Source organism: Delphinapterus leucas, chromosome 6 (assembly GCF_059928025.1).
Source record: "Delphinapterus leucas isolate spDelLeu-1000000601 "Yukka" chromosome 6, BTC_Dleu_Yukka2, whole genome shotgun sequence".
NCBI classification, from domain to species: Eukaryota; Metazoa; Chordata; class Mammalia; order Artiodactyla; family Monodontidae; genus Delphinapterus; species Delphinapterus leucas.
This window is the reverse complement of record NC_143134.1, coordinates 8,379,102-8,406,103: the sequence shown is the minus strand read 5'-3', so window position 1 is coordinate 8,406,103 and position 27,002 is coordinate 8,379,102. Positions and strand designations below refer to the sequence as shown.

The following is a 27,002-nucleotide window of genomic DNA, read 5'->3' as shown; positions in this document are numbered from 1 at the left end:
GACAAGAACCACAGAAGTGCATAAAGAAAATCGTCTCGGGTTCAGAGAGGTTCCGGGAAGGAACCACACAAGGTGATGCGGGCTCAGCCACGGGGAAGGAGGACCCGACGGGAAGTGAACGTTAGTTTCCATTTGTGCTGGGAAGGAGTCGCCGTCAGAAGATATGGGGGACAGGATTCTGAGGCAGACAGGTAAGTGCGGAGGTCTTGAGGCTGTTCTGAGCAACAGGAGCGGAGGGGCAGCAATGAGGTGAAGTTTCAGTGAATGACGAGGAGACGGGGAAACAGAGTGAAGGGGAAGGTCGGCGGGTGTCACCAGACGCCACCTGGCCCAGGGGTCCCCTCCCACTGGGTCCTAGTCCCCATGGAGACCTGTCAGATGTTCTCGGGTACCGAAGGGGCGTCGTACCCACTTCAGGAAAGTTGCTCTGCCTTCCTGCCCTTTAAGAGGGAATAAATCCTGGCCACGAGTGGAACCCATGGGAGGTGGCCTTGCCCCTGCATTGGGGAAACTTGTGCACTTTGACCTTTGCAGGATTTCCCTGAATGCATCGCACACTGAGAGTTTGTGTAGCCACCTTGACCTTTAAAGCTTACTGGCTTCCATCTCCCTAACAGTGAAATGCGTTAATAAAAGCGACTTCCTTGCTCCTCTTGCTCTGTTGTTTGGACGAAGCGGCGACATCTACGTGAAACCCCCCAGGAAGCTATGAATCAGTCCCCTAGTGCTGTCACGGTCTGTTCTGTTAAACTGTCATTTGGCAAATGTGAAACCCATGAAAAGCATATACATTTCTGGGAAACAGGACTTAATGGTATTGCTTCTGATGTTTGGTGACTTACCCAAATTCCCATCGCTATTCAGCAGAGACCAGACCCTAGCTGATTTATCACAGTGGTCTCCAACCTTTTTGGCACCAGGGATTGGTTTCGTGGAAGACAATTTTTCAGGGTGGGGGTGATGGTTCAAGCTGTAATGTAAGCGATGGGGAGTGGTGGGGAGTGGCAAGGAGCGGTGGGGAGCGATGGGGAGCGATGGGGAGCGGTGGGGAGCGATGGGGAGCGATGGGGAGCGGTGGGGAGCGGTGGGGAGCATTGGGGAGCGGTGGGGAGCGATGGGGAGCGGTGGGGAGCATTGGGGAGTGGTGGGGAGCGATGGGGAGCGGTGGGGAGCGATGGGGAGCGGTGGGGAGCGGTGGGGAGCATTGGGGAGCGGTGGGGAGCGGTGGGGAGCGATGGGGAGCGATGGGGAGCGATGGGGAGCGGTGGGGAGTGGCGGATGAGGCTTTGCTTGCTCTCCAGTGTTCAACTCCTGCTGTGTGGCCTGGTCCCTAATGGGCCTCCGTACTGGTCTGCAGCCCGGGGATTGGGGGACCCCTGATTTATCATCACAAAAAATGTATACTCTTCCTTTCCATATTCAGAGATCAAATATTAACAATCCAGCCAGAAAAGTTTAATAGCCAGAGATTAAGGGGGCATGGTTAACTTAATCAAGTCAAGAAATATGGCAAGTTATTTGTTTATCTATCATCTATCTAATATCTATCTATCATCTATCCATCTATCTATCTATCCATCTCTACATCTATCTACCTCTATATCCATCTATCTATCTATCCATCCCTACATCTATCTATCTCTGTATCCATCTATCTATCCACCTATCTATCTATCTATCTATCTATCCATCTCTACATCTATCTATCTCTATATCCATCTATCTATCTGTCCATCTCTACATCTATCTATCCCTATATCCATCTATCTATCCATCTATCTATCTATCTATCTATCTGTCTATCTATCTGTCACTCTATCTATCTGTCACTCTATCTATCTATCTATCTGCCTCTATTTATTTATTTACTTTGGTGGTTGTTATCCTCAATTAGGTCTAAAAAGACCCAGAGTACCTGAGTCACAAGTTACAAACACATTTCGAGAAATATTCAAGGCTTTTGCTGTCCTCACCACTACTGTCTCTGGGGTCACTCTAACAAATTTTACTTTTAAATTAAATATCCCTCTGAGCACATAGTCACTAATGGCATGTTTTATTTTTGATGTGTTCTCAGGACATTCTCCCCTCTGCTTACTCGACTCAGGGATGCAAAGAGCCATTTAACATCTAAAAGACACTGTATTTTTTTTAAACCCAGCATTTTCCATTTGTTTTGCCAATTATGAGTAAATTTGAATATCCCACCTTGGAATTTAGTTGGCTCCTTGACATTTTCATTTCCAGCCAGTTCTAAAGTTATACTGCTCTATTCCATCTGTGATCAGAACTTTTTTCCTCTTTTGAAACTCTTTAGACTCAAATAATTTTGAACGTTTTAAACTGTGCAAAAAATGATCAGTAAATCTCTAGCAAGATTACATATTAACTGGAGTAAATCTGTTGTTTCAGAACGAACCAAATTTAAAACTATATATTCATTTATTTAAAAATTGGATACTGTCTATCTGCCAGGCGTCATTCTTAGCACCTGGTACTTATCAATGGAAAATTACCCTGACAGACATGGAACCAGGTTTCTAGTTGTAGGAGACAAACAATAAGTAATAGGCATAATGTTGAATTAATTACACACCATGTTAGAAGGAAACAAACACTGTGACAAAGACAGAGTAGGGTAAGGACCGGCACATCTATTTCCATTATTCTTCCTCTTCTGCTGACCCACTTCTGCTGAATTAGCAGCCTCAACATTGAACCCGGCATGGACAGTCCCAGTTTGGTGCTTGGCCCCAGCTGGCAGGAATTCCTCAATGCCGTTTCCTAATTCCTGTGCAGTCAGGGCGGACTCAAGTATGGACCAGAGCCAAAATAGTCCTGTGAATCTCCAGCCAGAGGCTCGTCCATGCGTCTCGAGGAGAAGCTCTTACAGACCAGAAAACGCCGGTCCACAGAGTGCATTTTATCCTGTGGTTCACGGTCATAACAGCCGCAGAGACCACGTTTTCAGGGAGCCCATTCATATTATGGGTTAGCAGCAGGCATGTCCCTTTGGTGATGGAGTTAGGCTCACTGGTGCCTCTCCTTCAGGGAGGAATGTCTTCTCCACAAGGGTTCCTTCAGATTGCTTCAGGTTCCTCAGCCAGGACAGGGTCACTAGGTTTGAAAAGTCAGGGTCTGCACTGACCCTTTTGTTGTGGGGTGGGGCCGTTGCCCGTCAGGAAAAAGTGGTAGAAGATTTAGGCAACCCATGGCATCAACCAGGATTAGATTACCAGGTATTTTGACACCCACCAGTATATTTATTTATCTTAGATGCATTTTTTTTTTTTTTTTTTGTCCTTTAGTCACTAACCCTTATCATGGTTAAAAAGAAATGGAATTTCTATGACAGTTTATTCGGAAAACCAGCTCGGTTAAAATTTCCAAGAAATATCAGGAAGTTTGTTAGTTAAGTATCGAACATACCCTGAAGCCAACACTTATATATCTTACTTAACATATGTAATAGATAAAAAAGCCTGAGATAAAACCTACAATTTAATAAATGCTTACCAAGTCTTTTTACTGAAGGTGGCTCAATGAAATCATCTAAAATCATGCTTCCATTAATAGAGTCTACTTTAAGTGAGCCAGTGTCTACTTTGAACTAAATTTATGACAATCACTTAGAGTCTATTAAAAAATTAGAATTTTTTGGACAATGGATTTTTTTTTTTGCCTTGAAAATAGAACAAAAACTCAAAAGTCATTCATGTAAGGAGAAATGTTTTGTTCTCCCTTCTTGGTAAAACACAGGGACATGCTTCCCCAATGAAGATTAAAGAAGACAGGAAGCATATTACTCATTTTTTCGTGTGATAAATAGTTCTTACTGAAAAGTAAGATTGATAGTTACTATTCTGGAGTTAAGGGTGCAGGGTTGAATTATTTGCATAATTTGGTCTGGAGAATCACAGTCTTCTGGTAAAAATATTGACATGAAAAAATAATCTATAAAAGCTAAAATAGATGGGACTTTCCTGGTGGTCCAGTGGTTAGGATTCCACGCTCTCACTGCCCGAGGGTGCGGGTTTGATCGCTGGTCAGGGAACTAAGATCCCGCAAGCTGCGTGGTGTGGCCAAAAATATTCTTTTAAAGTTAAAAAAAAAAAGCTAAATTAGAAACATGGACACAAGACATACTATATTCTGGAAACGCAGAGGAGGAATCTCTAGCTTTGCACAGAGGATTAGAGGCAGTTCCCAGGGAAGGCGGGCACCTGGGCTGGTCAAGTGAAAATTCTTTTCCTGGACAGATGGAAGGAAGGGCTGTCAGTGGGAAGGAACCAGCAGACACAAAAGCGTAGAAATGAGGATTCGGGAGAACTTGGGTCCATGTACCGGGAACAGAAGAAGAGTAGGAGTGAGGGGATGGACAGACGCCGACGAGACAGAAGGGTGGACACACGTGGGCACGGGCTATTCTGGGAGCCGTGTGGGAGGCCAGGATGTGGGGTGAGGAACGGGAAGGTATTCTGAAGCCAGCAGAAAGCTCCGCGGTCACCAGAAGTGTTGAAAGAGGTGATGAAACAAGCTAATTTCATTTCTCATTTCTCATTCTGACAACCACAATAAGATACCATTTAATGGTATGTCAAAACATAAAAGGACTGATGATGTGAAAAGGTGTAAGGATATAGAGCCACTGGTGCGAGTGGGAAAGGTACAATCGCTTTGGAGAAGTGTTTGCCAGCTTTTTACAACGCTTAAAAATAAGCATGACCCAGGAAATCCACTCCCAGACGCTGACGCCAAGAAAAAGGTAAACATATGTTTGCAAAACAGATTGCAGAAGAATGTTCACCTGACTTTATTCATTAGAGCCTGAACTTAACATGCTCCAAATATCAGTTGCCGGCAGCGTAGATGAACGAACTGTTATCTGTTCACAAAGTGGAATACTACTCACCAATAAGAACCAATAATCTGGGACTTCCCTCTGGTCCAAAGACTCCGCGCTCCCATTGCAGGGGGCCCAGTTCTGGTCCCTGGTCGGGGAACTAGATCCCGCATGCCGCAACTAAAGTCCCGCATGCCGCAACTAAAGGTCCCGCATGCCGCAACTAAAGGTCCCGCATGCTGCAACTAAGACCCGGTGCAGCCAAATAAATAAATATTTTTTAAAAAAACTAATAATCTTTAAAAATAAACAACATGAATGAATCTCAAAAATATTACGCCAAGCAAAAAAGCCAGACACAGGGCTTCCCTGGTGGTGCAGTGGTTGGGAGTCCGCCTGCCGATGCAGGGGACGCGTGTTCGTGCCCCGGTCTGGGAAGATCCCATATGCCGCGGAGCGGCTGGGCCCGTGAGCCATGGCCGCTGAGCCTGTGCGTCCGGAGCCTGTGCTCCGCAATGGGAGAGGCCACAGCAGTGAGAGGCCCGCGTACCGCAAAAAGAAAAAAAAAAAAAAAAAAGCCAGACACAGAAGAATACATACTGGATGAATCCATTTAAATGAAGTTGAAGAAGAACCAAACTAATCTCTGATTCTATAAATCCTAACAATGGTTGCTGGGAGGGGGAGGACTGAATGGAAATTATCTGGAGACACTAAAAAGCTCTAAATCTTGATTAGGGTCATGCTTGCACAGAGTATGTATTTATGAAAACTTATGGGATATTTCAGATTATCTGAATTCCCCTAAATGTTGTTAGTTGAAGTAAATGTTATCTTGATTTTAAAAAATGACAATTTTGATAGCAACATGGAGGTGAACCACAAAGGTAGATGGAGATACCATAGCAAAAATACTGCTGAAGAGAACGATGCCTTATTATGATAAAAGGTAAGGATCTGAGTGAAGACGGCGGTAGAAATGCCACAGAGGAGAGCAGATTTCATGACAGAGAAATTTCAGAGGAATCGAAGACTGTTCATAGTATGATGATGGTGAGGGTGATGGGCGGAGAGAAAGAGAAGCAAATGAAGAATGGATGTATTTCGATGTCAATGTGAAAAAACATATTAAAGGGCAGAAAACCCAGAATAACCAAACACAATATCTAAGTAGAACAACAAAGACAGACTAGACATCAAGACTTACTACAAAGTACAGTCATCTGGACGTTGTGATATTGGTGAAAAGTAGACAAATAGATCAATGGAATAGAATAGAGAACCCAGAAATAGTCCATATAGTCAAGTGATCTTTGAAGAAGAAGTAAAAGGACAGTCTTTTCAAAAAATGGTTCTGGGCCAAAGGGAAATCCATATGTAAAAAAAAAAAAAAAAATCTAGACACAGACCTTTCACAAAAATAAACTAAAAATGGATCATAGCCCTAGATGTAAAGTGCAAAAGTATAAAACTCCAGGGAGGTACCATAGGAGAAATCAGACATGACCTTGCTTTTGGCAATGACTTAGATACAATATCAAAAAGCAAGGTCCATGAGAAAATAATTGATAAGTTGGATTTCATTAACATTAAAAACTTCTTCACTACAGAAGATGCTGTTAAAAGAATGAAAAGACATATCTGATAAAAGACTAGTATTTAAAATAGTCAAAGATGGGAATTCCCTGGTGGTCCAGTGGTTAAGACTTGGCACTTTCACTGCCAAGGGCCTGGGGTTCAATCCCTGCTGGGGGGAACTAAGATCCCGCAAGCTGCCCAGCATGACCAAAAAAAAAAAAAAAAAAAGTCAAAGAACCTCCTGAAACTCAGTAATAAGAAAATAAACCATACAGCTAAAAAATGGGCAAAGGATGTGAACAGATACCTCACCACAGAAGATACACAGAGCATTTGAAGGGATGCTCTACATTATATATCATTAGGGAAATTCAAATTAAAACCACAGTAAGATACTACCACACACCTATGAGAATGGCCACAATCCAAACCACAGACAAGACAAGATGCTGGTGACGGTGTGGAACAGCAGGAACTCCCATTCCCTGTGGGTCAGAATGCAGGATGGGGCAGCCACTTTGGAAGACAGCGTGACGGTTTCTTCCAAAGCTGAACATACCCTTACTGTACAATCCAGCAGTTGTGCTCCGTAGTATTTACTCCAAGGAGTTGAAAACGTATATTCGCACAACACCTGCACACGATGTGTATAGCAGCTTCATTCACAATTGCCAAAACCTTGGAAAACCAAGATGTCCTTCAGCAGGTTAGTGGATAAGCAAACTGTGCATTCATACATGGAATATTATGCAGTGATACAAAGGAATGAGCTATCAAGCCACAGAAAGATACCTTAAATGGAACCTTAAATACATATTACTAAGTGAAAGAAGCCAATCTGAAAAGGCTACAAACTGTATGATTCCAGCTACACGACATTCTGGAAAAGGCAAAACTATGGCAACAGTAAAAATATCAGTGGTTGCCAAGATCTCCAAGGGAGGAGAAAAGGGATAAATAGTTGGAGCACATGGCATTTTTAGGGCACAAAATTACTCTGTATGACACTGTAAAGATATGTGTCATCATACATTTGTTAAAGCCCACAAAGTACACAACACCAAGAGTGAACACTATTGTAAACTACAGACTTTAGTTAATAATGATGGATCAGGACTAGCTCATCAATCGTAACAGATGTGCCACACTAATGGCAGACATTAATAAGGGGGGAAATTGGAGAACGTTGCTAAGAGGATACATGAAAACTCATGACTTCAGTTTGATATAGATTGTGTAGGTACATGTTTGTTATTCACGTGGAGAAATATAACAGCAGTGAATGTATCTAAGATCTAGTAAAAAATGGATAAACATATGTGTACAGGAAGAAAAAGAAGGGTCTATGTCAGAAATCTAAGAAACATCAGAACTTAGGAACGGGGAGAATTAGTTCAGTGGGCGGAGAAGAAACAGAATAGGCTGGTTTTGTGTGAGTCAAGCTGAGTACATTCTCTTGTGTCAAATGCTGCTGAAAGATGCAGTCCCTCATGAATAGGAGAAAACAACATGAAAGCTGGGCTACTACTTTTAGTAAAGTTGTAGGAAGTAAGCCAATTTGTAACAAGTTGGATAAAGAAAAGGATTTAAGAAATAAAATTGCAAATTCAGAGTAATGATTGAAAAGCATGATGAAGAAAAAGAGGAAAGGTCAACCACCACCTGTCATGACTCATTCTGAAAATTTCAAGGCAACGTTCTTTACTTCAAAGGTCTTAAAATCAGGATTCAGGTCTTTGATGAAGTTCTGTTATTGCCACTGTGGTTGACTTAGCATAAAGCTGGTTAAGAGGATTCTGTGAATTTTGAAATGCATTCATAAACCGTGATAAACTTATGTAACCCTCTTATACAGGAGATGCCTCCAGAAATTTATTTAGCAACAAATGAGTGAATCTTCTAAAGGATGTTAAATTTGGGGTATTAAAACAGAATTCTCTGAAAAATTAATGATAGTTTTACAGAATTCCTTGTTGACCTATAATCTACACCCTGTTTTGAAATTTAAGATGAAGTGTCATTCTGAAAACTATAGCTTCTATTTTAAATGATGTATTCATGACCACAGAGGCACTTCTCTTATTAAAAGTTGATTTCCTAAGACAATCTCTCTGACTATAATAATTCTGACCAACATTTAGGTAATTTAAAGGGTGACCCACATTTTGCTTATGTTTCATATGTTACTCTCAAAAAATTATCAATAGGAATAATCATATCATTAATGAATAATACATATTCTATAAGAAACACTTAGGACAAGTGAAATTTTGCATTCTTTATTTTCTGATGTGCTTTTTGTTGTTACAAGGCAGTTCTGAGGACTGGGTCTGTCTTCCAAACAACTTTATTAGGTTTATTTTTTTTTAAGCAATATTTTCTTTTGAGTCTAAGTGGTGGGTACTTTCCTCACATTTTACTGAAAAATTTTCTAATGTAGAAATATATTGTATGAGCTATTAAAGCCAATGTAAGTTTTCAAACATTCATATCCTTTAGTGGTGAATATACATAAAGGGTACAATATGTCAAAAATATTGCCCCCCAAAGCTGTCCATTTTTATTGGTCTTTTGAGGATAAAGATTAAAATTTATCATCTCTCCAGCAAATAAACTCTCAAGAAGGTCATGGCATTGTTTAAACTTTCTATTTGAAGCAATTCAATCAGTCCAATAAAAGAGCTTTAGAAATTACTAAGTATTCTCTGATAAGAAGATATGTATCAATGCAGTGCTTATCAAATCGCTGTGGTCAGTGCAATTAAATTAAGAAGCTTGGTTGGCATAAAACTAGAATGCTACAGGATCATTACTAATAACTGTAGAAAATTCTGAACCTTTTCAATGTTATCTAGGATAAATAACCACGCAATAACACAAATTTAATTATGTTTATGTAGCAAAGATTTTCAAGAGTGCAAATGTTTAATAAAAGGTAATTGGTTAATTTTAACTATAATACACTCGCACAATGTAATACTCTGCAGTTATTTAAAATTACACACTGAAAAATATGTAATGACATAAAAGAGATTAATAATATTTAGGTAATTGGAAAAATCCAATTTCAGTGCTTCTGGGGGGAAAGATGAATCCCTCTTCTAATTACAAGCAGTGTCTCTTTTGTAGCTTCTTGAGAACTGAAGCCGATCTCTCAGTGAGAAGACACCATTTCTACAGCCTTTCTGTCTGTGCTTGGATTTAAGATCAATTCACATGGGGAAGAGATTTTCCACCACTAGGACTAGCATTAGGATCCTTATCTGTTTTACATATGTCCTTCAATTTTTATAACAACAGAGAAATAAAGGATTCTGAGTAATTGATCCCCAAAGGTGAAAACACTGTTGCATATTGAAGTCACAGAGTATCAGATTTGTAAGAGCCCTAGAAGTCATCTAATCTTGTTATCATCTTGGTGGGAAAAATCTAGCGGCTGGACCGTTGACTTATTCTAAGTTCCACTGTTGATGGCACACTTGGGGCTAGAATTCAAGACATAAAGAGTATTCAACATTCATCATAGCTTTTTTTGGGGGGGATGGTTTGCGGGCCTTTCACTGTCGTGGCCTCTCCCGTTGTGGAGCAGACGCTCCGGACGCGCACGCTCAGCGGCCACGGCTCACGGGCCCAGCCGCTCCGTGGCATGTGGGATCTCCCCGGACCGGGGCACGAACCCGTGTACCCTGCATCGGAAGGCAGACTCTTAACCACTGCGCCACCAGGGAAGCCCTCATCATAGCTTTTAAGTCCAAAAAGAAAAGCGAAAACTGATAGGGCGTAAATGAGCCCCAATTTCTCTCACAGTCACGTAGGAGATTTTATCACAATTTTCATAAAGCAGCAGATGGTTTAGCAGAACACAAGTAGGGATGCAGAGTTTTGGATAACAGAAACTTCAGACATCATATGGAGCATATCTGTACAGATATACACATCACTCTGTAATTAATAGAAAGAAAATAGATATCATTTTCAAATATGCACTGAACATTCACCGATTTTGATTATATAGTAGGCCACAAAGAAATTCCCAATATATTTTTTAAAAGTTCTTTTAAACCACTAGGTATGTAAGTCAGTACTTAAAAAGGGGGAAAATATATACTCAAATTAACAGCAATGGCATCTTAAAAAGCATACATCCAAATAACTCTTTGAATGAATAGGTAAACAGTACAAAATTTAAAATGATTGAGAACTAAGTGACAAAAAAAATCACAATGTATCAACAACTGTGTGATGTGGCCAAAGTAGTAATCCGAGGGAAATTTTTAGCTTTAAAGCCATCAATTAGAAAACAAAATAGGAAAAACAATAATTTTTTTAGGAAACAAATAAATTAAGAGGAACACAAAATTATTTCCAAAATTCTTGAAAGAATAAAGAAAAACAAGCAAGAGAAAACAAAATTGTTCAATAAACATCTGGCACATATGATCAGGAAAGGAAAGGGATGAAGAGATAAGATGAGCATCACAGAAGGAGACTGACACATATATATTCAGAACTTAACATTGTAGAGGCATTTATGTACAACTTGAGCTTGATAAATACAAAAACCTAGAAAAAATGATACATTTCTTAGAAAATACAATTTCATGAATTAAAGAAACCGGAATTGTTCAAAAATCTGAAAAGGTATTCTGAAAACTATCACCCAAATAGAAAGCAAACCCAGGTGATATTATATGTGACACCTACCAAATCAGCAACAAACAGGCAATACCTATTGTCCATCAGTTTATTCAAAGTCATAGTGAAAGATGAAAATATTTCCACGTTCATTCCACAAGCAAAGTAAGATTCTGACATAAACATCCCAGAGAGAGTTCTCCCTCGTAAAAATAAAATTTTAAATAAAACGTTAGAAAGTGAAATCCAATTCTATACTAATAGGTCATAGCCACACATGGTTTATCCTCACAGGACAGAGAATCTGTCGATGTAATTTACCACATTAATAGTTGGGCAAGAAGAAGGAGAATATGTGAGGTTAAAAGACTTTGATAAAATCCTCAAAAATCATTATATAGAGATGAAAAACCTTGTCGACCTGCAATAACAGTATAAGTTAATTCTAACAAGCATGACATTTAATGAAGAAATAGGGAGCACACAGTTGACCTTTCATCAATTCATGGGGCTCACAGTCAACCCCACTTATCAGTGGCTCCTCTGTATCTGAGTTTCCTCAGTATCCGTGGTTCCACATCCATGGATTCAACCAAGCTTCGATAGTGTAGTATTGTAGTATTTACTCTTGAAAAAAAACTGCATAAGTGGACCCACACAGTTCAAAGGTCAACTGTATTCCCGTTAAATAAGAAGATAAAACAAGATCAGTTCTCATGATTCTTACTTAATATTTTACTAGAGGTCCTAACCAACTCAACAAGATAAAAAACAAAGGAAACATAGAAGGAAACAAAGAAGCTAAATGTCATTACTGGCAGTAAATTTACTTGATTTCTCCCAGCCATAAACAGTCACTTAGAAACAATCATTGGAATAGGACTCACATACCCTGAACCAACAGCAATACCATACATTTTCAAAGGACAAGAAATGTGGGGACTGCCCTGGTGGTCCAGTGATTAAGACTCTGTGCTCCCAATGCAGGGGGCCCAGGTTCAATCCCTGGTCGGGGAACTAGAGTCCACATGCCGTAACAGTAGACCCTGAGTGCTGCAACTAAGACCTGGCACAGCCAAATAAATAAATAAATAAATATTAAAAAGAAAGTTTAAATAAAAAAATGTGGAGGGCTTCCCTGGTGGCGCAGTGGTTGAGAGTCCGCCTGCCGATGCAGGAGACACGGGTTCGTGCCCCGGTCCGGGAAGATCCCACATGCCGCGGAGCGGCTGGGCCCGTGAGCCATGGCCGCTGAGCCTGCGCGTCCGGAGCCCGTGCTCCGCAACGGGAGAGGCCACAACAGTGAGAGGCCCATGTACCGCAAAAAAAAAAAAAAAAAAAAAAAAATGTGGAAAGATGCATAAGGAGAAAATTCTAAAATGGTACTGATGCTCAGAAAAGAAGACTAATGTCAATTGAGAGACACACTACTATCTTCAGTAGGTGTGGAGATAAACTCATTACCAACCTTTTGTTTGGGCAACTGAACAATCTATCTTATGTCTTGTAAATATCAAAGGGACCCTTAAAATCACTCCCATCTTCTTCCCATAGATTTTGTCAACATGCATTGAAAATTTAGGATGTGATCATACTTTTTGCTTGCTTAACATGTGATGCACTAAGAACATTTCCTAAACTTGCTCATTGAAATTAGCATATTTTCTATTTTATACCTCTCTTAATTTAATGTCTGCTTTTCTACTGGATTATAAAACATTTCCTCATTAATTTATAATTTTTCTTTGAATAAATAAAATTAACCCTATGTTATTTGTGTAATTTTCTCTCAGTTTGTTGTTATTCCTTTGTTTCTGTCAAAATAAATTTCTGTTTAATTTTCATTTATTTTGAATAACAAGCATTTGCATTTTATGTAATCAGATTTATCCATTTCCATGTTTTTGCTTTTGGGGTTTTTGGTTATGCTTAACAATGTATTCCCCATTCTAATGTTAGGGGAACCACTGACAGAAACTGCCCACCCTGGCCAGGCATGATAGTAACCCCTTGCATGAATTATCTTACAACAGGAGGTCCTGGTAAGGAATGGGAAACTAACAAGCTACCACCAACTGGAATAATTTGGGAAAGGTCAAAGGAGAGAGGAGACTCCAGTCCATGTGTCCTACCAACCTCCCAGAAGCCATCAAGCTGGAATCCATCTTGGCTGAGCGATGCATGTGCCACCAGGAAGGACCCTGAGTCAGAATGATTGGCCAGAGACAACCCGGAAACTAACCCCATCACCATAAAATCCGAGACTGAGAGCCACGTGGAGAGCAGTCCTCCTGGGTTCCCTTACCCACCTGCTCTCTGCCCAGGCGCCCCTTCCCAAGAACGTCTCGTGCTTTGTCAGCATGTGTGTCTCCTTGGGACAATTCATTTCTGAGTATTAGACAAGAGCCCACTCTTGGGCCCTGGAAGGGGTACCCCTTCCTACAACACTAAGATTACATATTTAATACAATATTTTTTAAAGATTCTGTTTCTATGATTTAAATGTTTAATACATCTGAAATGCACTCTGATTCAATGAGTGAGGTATTAGACTTTTGAGTCAGTTAAGAATAATTTTGGGTTGGAAGACCTCAGGGAAGGTGGCAAATTGGAGGCACATATTAACTTTCCCCTCTCTTGAAACCACCATAAAATAATGACAGAGGGATTTTTAAACATGCATAAACCAAAAAGTAGATGATATCAGCTACAGAATGGTGATGGAACTGGGCTGAGCAGGGAGAGGAATGGGACCAAGAGCACGGAACCCTAAGAAGGTGGACAGGATGAAAACACTTGATTCCCCAGGAGACTCCACAATTAACAGCACGTGGTTACTTCTTCACGTCCAGGTAAAAGGATAAGGCTAAGGTAAGGAGGAATGGCTGAAGATTCATATAAGAAGCAGTCAGACCTACTCCAATGGCCCTTCCCTCCTGCAAGAGAGGGCAGTGGATTTTCTAGAGGATAAAACACAGGATCCTTGGAAGCGAGCTGATCATGCCCAGATGTGTGGAGTTTACATCCAAATGCAGGGAGATTAAGCAAATGTACACCTGCTGAGCTGAGACCCCCTAACTCTGCCCTAGCCAGGAATTCAGGAGCAGCTGACTGGATGGTTTGGGCTCAGAGACCCTCTTGCATTGTGGTCAAAATCTTGGCCAGAACTACAGTCATTCAAAAGCTCAGCTGGAGCTGGACAGTCTCTTCCGAGGTAGCTCACTGGCCTTCCTGGCAGCCTGGTCCTGGCCAGCTTTGAGGAGCCTCAGTTTTTCCCACATAGGCATCTTGAGGGTCCTCACAACTTGGTAGTGGTCTCTCCAGGGAGCAAATAATCAGAGAGACAGCCAACCAGCCAGACAGAAACCATTCTTTTTATTACTAGCCTCAGAAGTCACATAGCATCATCCCCTCATTTCCACATGATGCCAGCAGGGCCCAGGGGAAACTCAGACACTCTGTCCTTATCCATCCCCACGCCCCCCATTCTCAGAGGCAGTGAGAAATCCCACTTTTGCTGGGAAGATGTTAGTAGGGGCTGAAACTACAACCCAACCACCCATGAAGAGGCAGTGCTGCTATGAATGAGTGCCTCATTTTTGCAAGCAGTGAGTTTGGCAGGGTCCAGATAAGAAGCTGAATTTACAAACCCACCTAGCACTGTGGTTATCACCTAACAGGGGAACTGCCTACTTAAAAAGAAAAGATTAAATAGGATCCAGTCATAACATAATATCCAAAATGAGAAAGATAATCAACAGACACCAATACCAAGATGAATCGGTTGTTGGAATTGTCCGACAAGGATTATGGAAGCATAAAAATGCTTCAACATGTAGTTACAAATTATCTTGGAACAAAAGGAAAACCAGAAAACCAAAGAAGTGAACACTATACATAGAACAAGATAACAGATAAATTGAACCAGATGACCAGATAACTGAAATTAAAAAACTCACTAGGTGGGCTCAATAGCAGAGCAAAGATGACAGAGGATTAGGATAAATGAACTGGAAAATCAGTGAATACATGAATTGGAGTTACCTAATCTGAATATCAGAGAGAAAGTGGACTAAAAAAATAAGGGAATAGCTTCAGTGAGCTGTGAAGAAACAAAAGAACTAACATTCATATTATTTGCACTAAAGAAAAAACAGAGAAGGAGACACTGACAAAATACTTGAAGAAATAATGCATAAATACTCCCCAAGTATGGTGAAAGATGTAAATCTACAGATTCAAGAGACTGAGTTAACACCAAATAGGTTATACCCAAAGAAATCCACTCCTGAAACATCTGAAAATTTTAAACAAACAAAAAAAATCTTAAAATTGGCTAGAGAGGGACCATATTACTTACAGAGAACAACAATTCATATGACAGGAAATTTCCGACCTGAAACCACGGAGGACAGAAGGAAATGGCAAAACATTTTTCAAGTACTGAAAGAAAAGAACTGCCAACCACAAATTCTATATCTGGTGAAACTATCATTCAGAAATGAACAGGAAATAAAGATGTTCTCAAATAAAAGGAAATGAAAACAAAGATCACTAGCAAACTTATCTTTTAAGTATGGCTAAAGAAATTTTTTAAAGAGAAAGAAAATGATAGCAAAAGAAGGCTTGGGACTTTAGAAGGAAATAAAAACATTGGAATGGGTAAAAAAGAGGGGCAAATAAGACTAATCTCATTAGTTTCTTAAATCATATTTGATGGTTAAAGCAAAATTAAAACATCACCTAAGTGATGCCCTACATATGTAGAGGAAATTCTTAAGACAATTATATTTAAATAATCAGGAGGGTAAATGGATCTAAATGGAAATAAGGCTTCTGCACTTCGTTCAGAGGTAAAAATTCCATATCAGTAGACTATTATCAGTTAAATATGTATATGGTAATATCTAGAGAAACCAAGATAGACTATACATTTGGTCATAAAACATAGCTCAATATATTTAAAATAATTGAAATCGTTCATAGCATATTCTGTGACCATATGGAACCAACTAGAATTAACAACATACAAACAATATAAAAATCTCCAAACATCTGGAAATCAAACAACACACATGTAAACAATCTCTGAGTCAAAGAGAAATTTTAAAAAGAAATTAAAAATGCATAGAACTGAATGAAAATGGACATACAACATATCAAAACGTGTGAGATGCAGCTAAAGCAGTACAGGAAGTAAATTTATAGCAATAAATGCCTATAATTAGGAAACAGGTTTCTAAAATTTATAATCTAATTTCCTACCTTAAGAAATTAGAGAAAAGAAGAGCAAAATTAACCCATATAAGGAAAGATATAGTGAAGACAAGAGATCAATAAAATTGGAAAATAATAGAAAAAAATCAATGGAACAAAAACCTGATTTTAAAAAATTAATAAAAATTATAAAGCTCTAAGAAGACTGACAGAGATGGGAGAAAGACACAAATCATCAGTATCAGGGATAAAACCAGGGCTGTTCCTACGGATCATGCATTCACTAAAAGGATGAAAAGGGAATATTACAAATAAAAAATAAATTTGATAACTTAGAAGCATCAATTCCTTAAAAATCACCAACTATCAACACTCAGCCATAGTGAAACATATAACCTGAATAGTCCTCTACCAAGTAAAGAAATTAAGCTTGTAATTAAAAAGCTCCTGAAAGGAAAAAAAAAAATGTCAAGAAAAATATCTCAAGATCTTATTTCAAAGTACAACTTGAACCAAATTGAGCTGTATTGTTGTTGATTGCAGCCCAGAACTGGATTACTACAGCAAATCTAATTAGCATTACTTGTTTAAAAAAATTTTTAAAAAGAGCAAAAAGCTTGTTTTGCAGTAGCCAGCTAAAGTAAGTAAACAAAAATTCACAAAGATAAACATAAAAGGTTCTTTGTAGATCTTGATTTAGAAACTCTATCTATAGCTATTTGAGGACAAAATATTGTCCCTGTACCCGAGCAGGACCCTATGGGGCCTTCTTGGGACAGACCCCTCCCCCCATATCATCTGCTTTAGCTCCTCTCTGAAGTACCCAGATAAGAGTATCTGATGCCCATTTCCTCAGTTTTTCAGATGCTAAAACCACCACCACAAGGAAGAAATTAACTACTTGATGATCAGGAGCATGTAGCCCCCAGACCTTCTGGCACCTAAGGACTGATCACCGTCCATCAATCAGAGAATTGTGCACGAGCTGATCACACATCCTGGGACCCCTGCCCCACCCCCACCCCCCCACTTTGCCTTTAAAAATGCTTTGCTGAAAACTTTCAGGGAGTTCAGGGGTTTTTAAGCGCAAGCCAGCCATCTCCTTGCATGGCTCGGCAATAAACCTTTCTCTGCTCCAAACTCCAGCGTTTTGGTTTGTTTAACCTCACTCCGTGTTGGACGCTTGAACTTGTGTCAGGTAACGGCCTAGGGAAAATAACATTCTGAGTCAAAGAATAAATTCTCTCCACACACATTCTTATATGAAGGTTACTATATTAATGAATCTGCAGGTCAAACAACTTTTAAAAACATATCTGTATTAATCTCAAGGACAGAATTATTTTTAAAAACCTTTTTGATTTGTATGTTTTTAAATTTAATAACCTTGGTATAAGAATGTGCCTATGTGTAAAGAGAGTTTATTGTATGAACATTCTGATACATTTTATTTTATACACTTTTGTGTCAGTACCTTTTACCCCTCAGTATAATTTATGTATTTATAATTAATGTTCCTTAAAATTTTTAAATATTTTTCTTAAAAATAGTCAAGAGTTATGTCTCAAGGTAAAGTAAAAACAAATTTTAATTGCCTTATTGGTCATTTTCCAGTACCATCAATTTAGTAATCAATAATTTAATCAGATTCACCCTCTGGTTTATATATTGAAAAATGTCTTTTTAAGAATTACCATAATTAAACTGATTGATGTGCTTTTCATATTTATTATAGCTTTTAAAGTCAATTTATCTACTGAATGTTCAAGTTAAATCACAAGAGGGCCTGTTGATCAAGTTTGTTTAAGTGGGGTTGGTCTCTAAAAACAACCAAACAACAACAAAGCTTGTTATACTACCCTAGCAATTCCATTTTAGTTTTTTAAAAATTTTATTATTTTTTTTAAATTAAAAAATTTTTTTTTTTTTAGTGGTACGTGGGCCTCTCACTGCTGTGGCCTCTCCCATTGCGGAGCACAGGCTCCGGATGCGCAGGCTCAGCGGCCATGGCTCACGGGCCCAGCCGCTCCGAGGCACGTGGGATCCTCCCGGACCGGGGCACGAACCCGTGTCCCCTGCATCGGCAGGCGGACTCTCAACCGTGCGCCACCAGGGAAGCCCCAAAATTTATTTATTTTTGATGCCCCTAATGAAAATTTTAGAAATTATTGTTACTTTCTGTTAAATTAAGATCAGATGATTTATAAGGCTTAGATGGTTTCAGTAAATAAAATTCTGAGATGAGGACACAGAATGATCGCTCTTGGCATGATTCCAGGATGGTGTTGGCAGGTCTTTAATTTGGTCCTGAACTTTTAATACTCAGGGTTTTGCTTCATTTTTTCTTCTTTTTTATATGCTGAATTCAAGCTTATAGATGGAGATGGCATAAGGCATCACTCTAGACAGTAGACTTTTATAGCTCAGATATTGGTTCCCTCGTCTTATAATGTAATATTTCAGACATGGCCTTAGGATAACTCACTTAACCCTAAACCACAGCTCTGGTGACATCAGACACTCTGCAAAGCCCATTAACCTCCATGGCCCCTTGTCTGCACCAGCTGGCTGTAACGGAAAGGCAACCACACTTGCTTGGTTGGCAAACAACATTTTTTCCTAAAGACAGAGCTGCAGTTTGGTCAATTCCCATCTCAGCCCACCAGGTGGGTCACCTGCTGGTTCCTGGCTTGCTGCTGCTGAGACCCTGCGTCTGAGGGGATAAGGTCATTTGAGGCAGGGACCAAGGTGCTAGGGGAGCTCCTTGCTTTCATGTCACCTCTTTCCCTGACGCTGAGTAAGGGTGTGTCCCAGCTCTGACTGAAACAGAGAAACTAAAAATAGAATTACCATATGACCCAGCAATCCCACTACTGGGCATATACCCAGAGAAAACCATAATTCAAAAAGACACATGCACGCCAATGTTCATTGCTGTGCTATTTACAATAGCCAGGTCATGGAAGCAACCTAAATGCCCATCGACAGAAGAATGGATAAAGATGTGGTACATATATGCAATGTAATATTTCTCAGCCATAAAAAGGAACAAAATTGGGTCATTTGTTGAGACGTGGATGGATCTAGAGACTGTCATACAGAGTGAAGTAAGTCAGAAAGAGAAAAACAAATATCGTATATTAATGCATATATGTGGAACCTATAAAAATGGTACAGATGAACCAGTTTGCAGGGCAGAAATACAGACACAGATGTAGAGAACAAACGTATGGACACCAAGGGGGGAAAGTGGCGGCGGGAGGGTGGTGGTGGGATGAATTGGGAGATTGGGATTCACATATATACTAATATGTGTAAAATGGATGACTAATAAGAACCTGCTGTATAAAAAAAATAAATAAAATAAAATTCAAAAAAAAAAAAAAAGAAATGCACAGCAGGCGGGGGAGGAAAGATAGGGGCAGGAGAGGAACCAAAGAACATAAACAAAAGATCAAAACAGCAGTTTCTCTGGAGAGAGAAGACCTAGAAGCAGAGAAGCACGACCACCCTGGAGAAGTTCACAGTCCCTCACAACCATTCCTGTGTATTTACTAACAACAGGGTCCTGGGCAGTCTGCGAAGACGAAAGGGCATCCTGTAAAGCGCGTGGCATAGGGAGATGCGCGATGTGTCGGACCTTTCCTGTACATACTCGCGATGGTTATTACAGCAGCTGAGAAAGAAAGTGACTAATTAAAGATGGCTCTGTGTGTGTGTGTGTGTGTGTGTGTGTGTGAAGAAATGGAGCTCCATCAATGTCTTCAGAGATCCCAATCTCAAAGGTGGTTAGAAAGAGACCTCTTGTCACTATACGCTGAGTATTTCTCTCTAGAATTGTGGCGGATCTGAAAATGAGGGTAAGAAAACTTAGAGAAGAAATAGACTTAATTCAAAAAAAAAAATTTCCAAGCAAAGTGTCTTCTATAATAGGTGTTCGTTGATGGATTAACTTCATGTTTAGTACAGGAATTGTTAAAAGGATAAAGAAATAAGTAAGAAACTCGACCTCTGGGTCAAGTTCAAGGTCAGAGTGACCCCAATGTTGGTTGTTCATGATGTATATGAGTTATTAATTGGCGTGAGGTGACAGAAGTGACAGGAAAGGGGCTGGGAATCTGAAGACTTGTGTCTTGCTGTGACCGATTTTGTAAAGCATGTTCAGAAACACAAAACACAAAAACAAGCTCTAGCCCTGTCCGGTACTGTCCTGCACCAGTGTCTTACTCTGCCCACCCCAAACACCACACCCCTCTTCTGCTTTTCTAGCCTTTCCCTTTCCTACACTGGTTCTCAACACAACTGGGAAGCAGGCAGTGAATTACTCCCCTCTGGACCCCCCACTCTGACTTGCAAGGTCCCAGCTACCCCTCGCATGTCTCGCCGCCTACTTAATTCTCTTCCTTTTTCCCCCCTGAGGTGCTTTGCTCACAGCAAGCTTTCTATTAACCCCCATGGAGGTGTTAAATGATAACCCTGGTGTTAACTGAAGTGTGAATTCTCTCTGGATTATTTAAATTTTGAAAGCAGGCTCTTTAAAGATCCAAACATTCAGTTACACAGGGAGCAAAACAAGGGACTTCCTTGTGGCTTTGGAAGAAGGCTGGGGTTTAGGAGTTTTGCCAGTTGGGGGAGGTGAGCTGGGCCACACCAGGCCAGCATAAATTCTCTGCAGACAGGCTCGTTCTACCTCTTTGGACTCACACCGTTTCAAACTTGCACTTTGTTGGTAAATCCTGCTCACTGTCAGATCTGGAGTTTGATGCCCTGTTGGAAGTTTTTCTCCCAAGACAAGTACCACTGTCACTGTGAGTTTTTCCACAGATTTTTACAACTGGTAGGTAGCAGTCCATGTGGGGCTGCATTTTTGGAAGTTGCCAGTGACAGCTAGATGTGAAGAGATTCTATGAACATCTGAGGTTCAGCAGTGAAATACATGCATTTTGGGTAAATGGAGAATATACCTATATCTATATCTATCTATCTGAAGGTGATGTTAGCTTCAGATGGCGATCACCATGCTAAAACCCAGATCCCTATGGATTCTGAAGGGGGAGAGTCTGTAGCACTATCCCTCATCAAATAATCAAATATTCTGTAGCAAAGAACACACATCTTTCTTAGAGGTTGGAAGTTTTGTTTTTGTTTGTTTTTGGCCACGTGGTGCGGCTTGTGGGAATCCCTGACCAGGGCTCGAACCCAGGGCCTCTGTAGTGGAAGCAGAGTCCTAACCACTGGACCACCAGGGAATGCCCTGGAAGGTCATTTTTAATTTAATAATTACTTCTGCTGTGCATCAAGTTTCATCTAAAGCACACTTTCTGTGCTTTTTCTATCAGATTTAAATTAAAAAGAATGAGGTTTTTTAAACATATTAAAATATTCTCATTGAATTGAGAGTAAAGTACTTCCAATTTTGCAGTAGAGCAGTGAGGCTAGGATGCAGGCAGCTGAAGGACAGGGCATCCGGAAGAGGCCATAGCAGTGGGCTGACCTAAGGATGATCTAATGATGTGGTACGCAGGAATTAGAACATTCTAAACTAACGGCCAGCTGTAGAGGCCCAAACACACATCTTTGGAGTATTAGTGCACATCAGTGTTCTCAAGTTATCTGAAACGTGTTGACATCAATCGGTGCATCTTTGAATTACAATTGTAGATTCTGTTTTTTTTCTCCCCTTGCTATCATTCGAGTGGAAAAGGGGGAAATGGTGGGAAAAAAATTTTTGAGTTAAAAAATAGATTTTTTCTTTCATTTTTACATACTATACATTTTTAAATCCTGTATTTAAAAAATAGCAGTGTTATTAATCATGTCTGACTCCTATTTTAATATAGTTTGAAACATGTTGCACAAATGTTACATGAGATTGAAACGGAGAACGTGAGAAGGTACAGCTGTTATTCAAATAGCTCCTCAAGTTTCAGAAGCTCCAGGACATTTTCAAAGGTCACAGCTTTGGGAGATGGACTTCTGGCTGAAATAATCTCTAACGATTCACACAGAGATACAGAACGTGATCGCAGTGTTTTAGCCTCTGTGGATCTGCTGATATGCATATAATGTTCACTTCGCCTACATCATCTAAGTCTGTGGGAGAGCCTGTCTTCGTCAGATTCTGCTCACAGGGGGCCAATGACTGATTTCCTTCCAGTTTATTTAGAATATGTGGAGAAGCCAGAGGGAGCCGAGTATTTTGTCATAAATGCAGATTTGGAAGGCAAAATGAGTTTCAAAGCTCTCTTCCATGGTGCAGTAGGGAGACACAGGCTGGGCTTTTAAGTTTTCGGTTCAAGTCCTAGAGCGTAAACTACAGCAGCCAAGGCGTTCTGATGAAAGGAGAATAAGGTACAGCACGTGAGGGATGGGGGCGGACTCACGCGCCCCACGTAGTGAAGATTCTCTCCTTAAGAAAGGAAAGGAAAAGAACTTCCGCCCTTTAACATGAAGTTCACGCACACGTAGCTAAAATTTTCTGGGCTCCGGCGCATCACTGAGGCCCTGCGGGCGGCTTCCCCCGGGGCGGGCAGTCGGAGGAGCCGGACGGTGACGCACCGAGTCGTCCTCAGCTCGCGTCCCTCTCCGGCCGCACAGCGCGGAGCCGCAGGGCAGCGGCTGGGAGACCGCGAGCCCCGGTGCAGTTTGCAACCCGGTGCCGAGCGCGCCCCGAGCCCCGCGCCCCCGGGAGCGAGGCCGGTCGGCGGCCGCGCCGGAGCCGGTGCGGAGGGGGCGGGAGGCGGATGCGGGTCCGCGCGGGCGCCGCGTCCTCCGCTTCCAGCCGAGCCGCATCCGGAGCGCCCGCAGCTCGGATCCGGGGAGGAAGGTGGGCCCGGAGGAGGCGGGACGGGAGAGGGGTCGGGGAGGGGTCCCGGGGAGGCGGGGCGGGGAAAGGGAGCGTGGATGGGGGAGGGAAGGACGGAGGGGCGCGCAGACCGAGCGGCGGCCACGGGTGGGCACGGGCGCGCGGGGCCGGCGGCGGCCACGGGAACCGGGAACGGCTCCGGGAGCGTGTCCAGTGCGTCCGGCGGGGCCGGGCGGCCCACGGGGTTGGCGCCGGACCTCCTCCCGCCCCACCCAGCTCCCGGCCGAGACGCGCGGTCCGGGCCCTCGTGTGAACCGGCCCCGCTTTTTCCGTCCACAGATGCTCCGGGCGCCGGCCGTGCTGTGCGTGTGCGCGGCCGCCTGGTGCGCGCAGGCTCTGGCGGCGGCCGCGGGCCGGCCGGACGGCGGCAATTTTCTGGACGACAAACAATGGCTCAGCACGGTGTCCCAGTACGACCGGGAGGCCGGACAGTGGAACCGATTCCGAGACGTAAGTCGGCGCCTTCCCGCGCTCGAGCGCGCTGCCCGGGGCGGGGTGGGGGTCAAGTTGGGGCGCGGGGAGGAAGTGGGCGCCTTGGAGGCCGCGCCGTGCTGGGGGGTCGCCTACCCGGGGTCCGGGTGCCCCCAGGTCCCCACGGTCCTCTCCCCGCCCCCAAAGGTTCGCAAAGTGCCACCTGCCCAACTTTGCACGGGGCCTGGCGCTGGCGGGCACGGCCAGGGGGCTGGCGAGGCGTTTCGCTGAGGTGGGCTCGATCCCGCGGCTGGCAGCGCACCCGGTGGCCTGGGGGGCGGGAGCGGGAAGGTGTGGGCTCGTAGGCGCCCGCCCGCTCCCGGGGACGGCGGGTGTCTGGGGCCCCGGTGAGCGTCAGCCTCCACACCCGGCGACGACCTGCACTCGATCAAGATGTTGCAGACTCTGTGCGGCGAGGGTGGGCTGCCGGGGCGGCAGTGACAGGGTTAAGCTGGGGACCCCCCCCCCCTCCCACAAGTCCCGCATCCTACCTGGGAGCTTCCTCAGGGACGATGAGGGCTATCGAGACGCAGCCTGTACCTGAGACCCGACCGCGGGTCGCCGTGCACCTGCTGGTCAGTGTCCACCGCACGCGGACGCAGCGCAGCCGCGGGGCCGGGCACGGTGGTCCCGGTAGGGCTGCCCCTCCCCCCGCCCCACTTAAGCCTCTGTGGTCGCGTTGGCAGACGCCAGCAGAGCTCCGCACACCTGAGGACCCTCAGGACCCGCCCGCAGCGCCTCGTGCGCAGAGGCGGATCTGCTCCCTCGGGCAGATCACACTCCGTCCTCATTTGGAAAATTGGGAAAGTGAGTGGAAGCTCGGGCTAGTTTCATCCTGCGCCCTTCACCCCCAGTCGCTCGCAATACCCCTCGTAAGAAGTGGCTGACAAGCCAAGCCCAACGCGGAGCCGATTCTGGCAGCCGGATTCCTCAAGAAACGCTCATTTTTACCTAAAATTCGACGTAGCATCTCATTGATAATAGGCCTGCGTATAGGTGGTGGAAAACGATGATGGTCGCATTTAGCAGGGCTCTGTCTTACATGCCTGTGAGTGAAGCCTAAGCAACATTTTACTACTGAGTACAATTTCTTGTACCGGCGAACCCCTTACACTCCTGTTTTATTCAAGTTGTTGCTGATGTCGAATACGATCCAAAAGGCCAGCAGGCGAATGAAATATTTCTAAACCTAGGGGAAAATTTCTATTCACCCTGCCTTCGTTTGGGTTGAACATTTGTAACTGTTCGAATAATGCTTCCTATTATGACATTTCGTTGCTGAATGGCTACTTTAAAAATCTTTAGAAAATGGATTTTATGCTTCCTTCTCTAAAACATATTTTAAATCTTGAATACCTTAGTATTCTCTGACTTCATTGAAATTACTTTATTGAATTATTAAGAGCAAACCAGTCTATACTCGGACAGTTTGTAAATGTGCTTGATTTAAACGACTTGAGAAAGCTGAGTGGCCTGGAAGGATTAAATATTCCAGGATTCCTGCAGCCAGCTTCTACGGAGACCAAGTAGACTATTGTTTTGCTATCGTGTTTGCAGTTATGCTTATGTGATCTCAGGGGCAAAATCCATCAAAATTATATGTTAAATTTAAGTAAAGGATTTACTGAGTTTTTTTGGGGGGGGGCAGACATGTTTGAAGTACATGCAAATGTACATGCAAATGTAATAAGGATTTATTTGAAAAACTTCTGCAAGGTTTCAGGCTTACCGTTTTAGTAAGACAGTTAAATTTTGTGGATGGCTTCTGGAGGGCAGGCAGGAGATAAGTGATTGTTCCCGTTTGAACCACCTGTAGCTTATTTGTTAGCATGATAAAAGGTGTGCTGACAGTGTGAGGTCTCAATGCAGAATGCATGCTGGATCCTTATTTAGACCACCCACCCCACTGCCAATTTACATATTTTCTTTACGTTTTGGGGAGTTGTTAGCTTGATAATTTCTTTCTGTCTTTTTCACAATGTTGTTTATTGGTTGGTTCATTTTAAACTGGGAACACACCGTTAGGAGGCATTGCTTGAAACAAGTCTGTACTGCACGGAATCTACCTTTAAATGTTCTGCCTCAGCTCTGATATCTTAAATAATGGTGTTGCATACTCAGTTTTATGAAGGCAAAGAAACAAGGAAATCTGAACCTCTTCTTTTGGAAACAGTTTGACTGAAGCACTTCTGTTGAGTGCTTTTCTCCCATTAAAATATAATTAATTTCATTTAGAAAAAAGCTTTGAGATTTCTCAGCATAATTGATGCTGAAATGAATTCTTACCTTCTTGTGGCTATTTTACACAGTTACCATTATTTTAGAAGTAACTCCTTAATGCAAGCTGGAAATATATCTTCTTTGGAATAATATTTGAAAACTATTTTGAATAATAGTTGAAAATACAATTAATCATTCTATTTTAATTGAATGATTTTTTAAAATAAATGTAGTCTTGAAGTAGGTTTTATATAATATAAATTGTTTTATATAATAGAGCTTTAGAAATAAGGACCATGGTTAGGAAATACGTGAGAGTAGGTGAACAGAAGAAGCAGGATCATTGATGACTCGGTGGTGAAGGATGAGTCATCTTCCCAGTTTCCTCAGGATAAATCACAGAGAAATAAGAAAACCACAGGCAAGCTTACAGTGAGAAAGTATTAACATAGGAGAAGCTTCAAGTAATTGTGACCACTCTATACCCTGTACTAGCAACGCTCTTTGAATAAACTTTTGTGGCCCTTTTAAAGTGTACAAAATGACGTATAGACACAGAGAACTTGTATCCTTTTGAAAAGCAAAAGGATGTATTATATTTGGTTATTGGTATAAAATTCCTGTAGAGATTCTAGTCTCCATGTTTTAGGAAAAATAAAAGTTTAATTTGAAGATAGAAAGAGGTCAACACATTTTAAAATAAGTGTGGTAGATTGAGCCAGCCTATTCAGGGTATAATGATGAGATGTTGAAATAAAGCAGACAAAAAACTCTCAACCTCGGGGTATGTTAAGTAGATACCCTGGTTGCATGGCATTTTCTACTTTTTTAGTTCTGTTGAGTGGTGATACAATCCAGAACCCAAGACTCCTCAGTGGGGGAATTGTGGGAATACTACGACCTTCACCAGGTACAGGGTAGAGACCCCCTCACCCCGTTTTTGCAAAGATGAATATATACACCAGTCTATTAGGAGAATTGGATATCAGTATTATTATAAGGAAACCATGAATCACATGGTTTATATATTATATATTTCAAACATTTATGATTTATAAGTCAATTAAACTATACTCTTTATCATGTAATAAATGAGTATGGAATTTGGAAACCAATAAATTAATCGGCAGTGAATGATATAATACCGCCATCAACCTTTTATATTATTGATTT

At 41.9% G+C, this 27,002-nt stretch overlaps 1 protein-coding gene across 5 annotated transcripts in view; it reads left to right on the top strand.

The window, feature by feature from the left end:
* The first annotated feature begins 23,402 nt into the window (after positions 1-23,402).
* SPOCK3 (SPARC (osteonectin), cwcv and kazal like domains proteoglycan 3) overlaps positions 23,403-27,002 on the top strand; it is a 424,772-nt gene continuing 421,172 nt past the window's right edge. For all 5 annotated transcript variants that reach the window (XM_089912672.1, XM_089912671.1, XM_089912669.1 and 2 more), the window contains exon 1: positions 23,403-23,588. In XM_089912672.1, the coding sequence (XP_089768798.1) occupies positions 23,418-23,588 (171 nt within the window). In that variant the 5' untranslated portion in view covers positions 23,403-23,417. The remainder of the gene's footprint in view (positions 23,589-27,002) is intronic.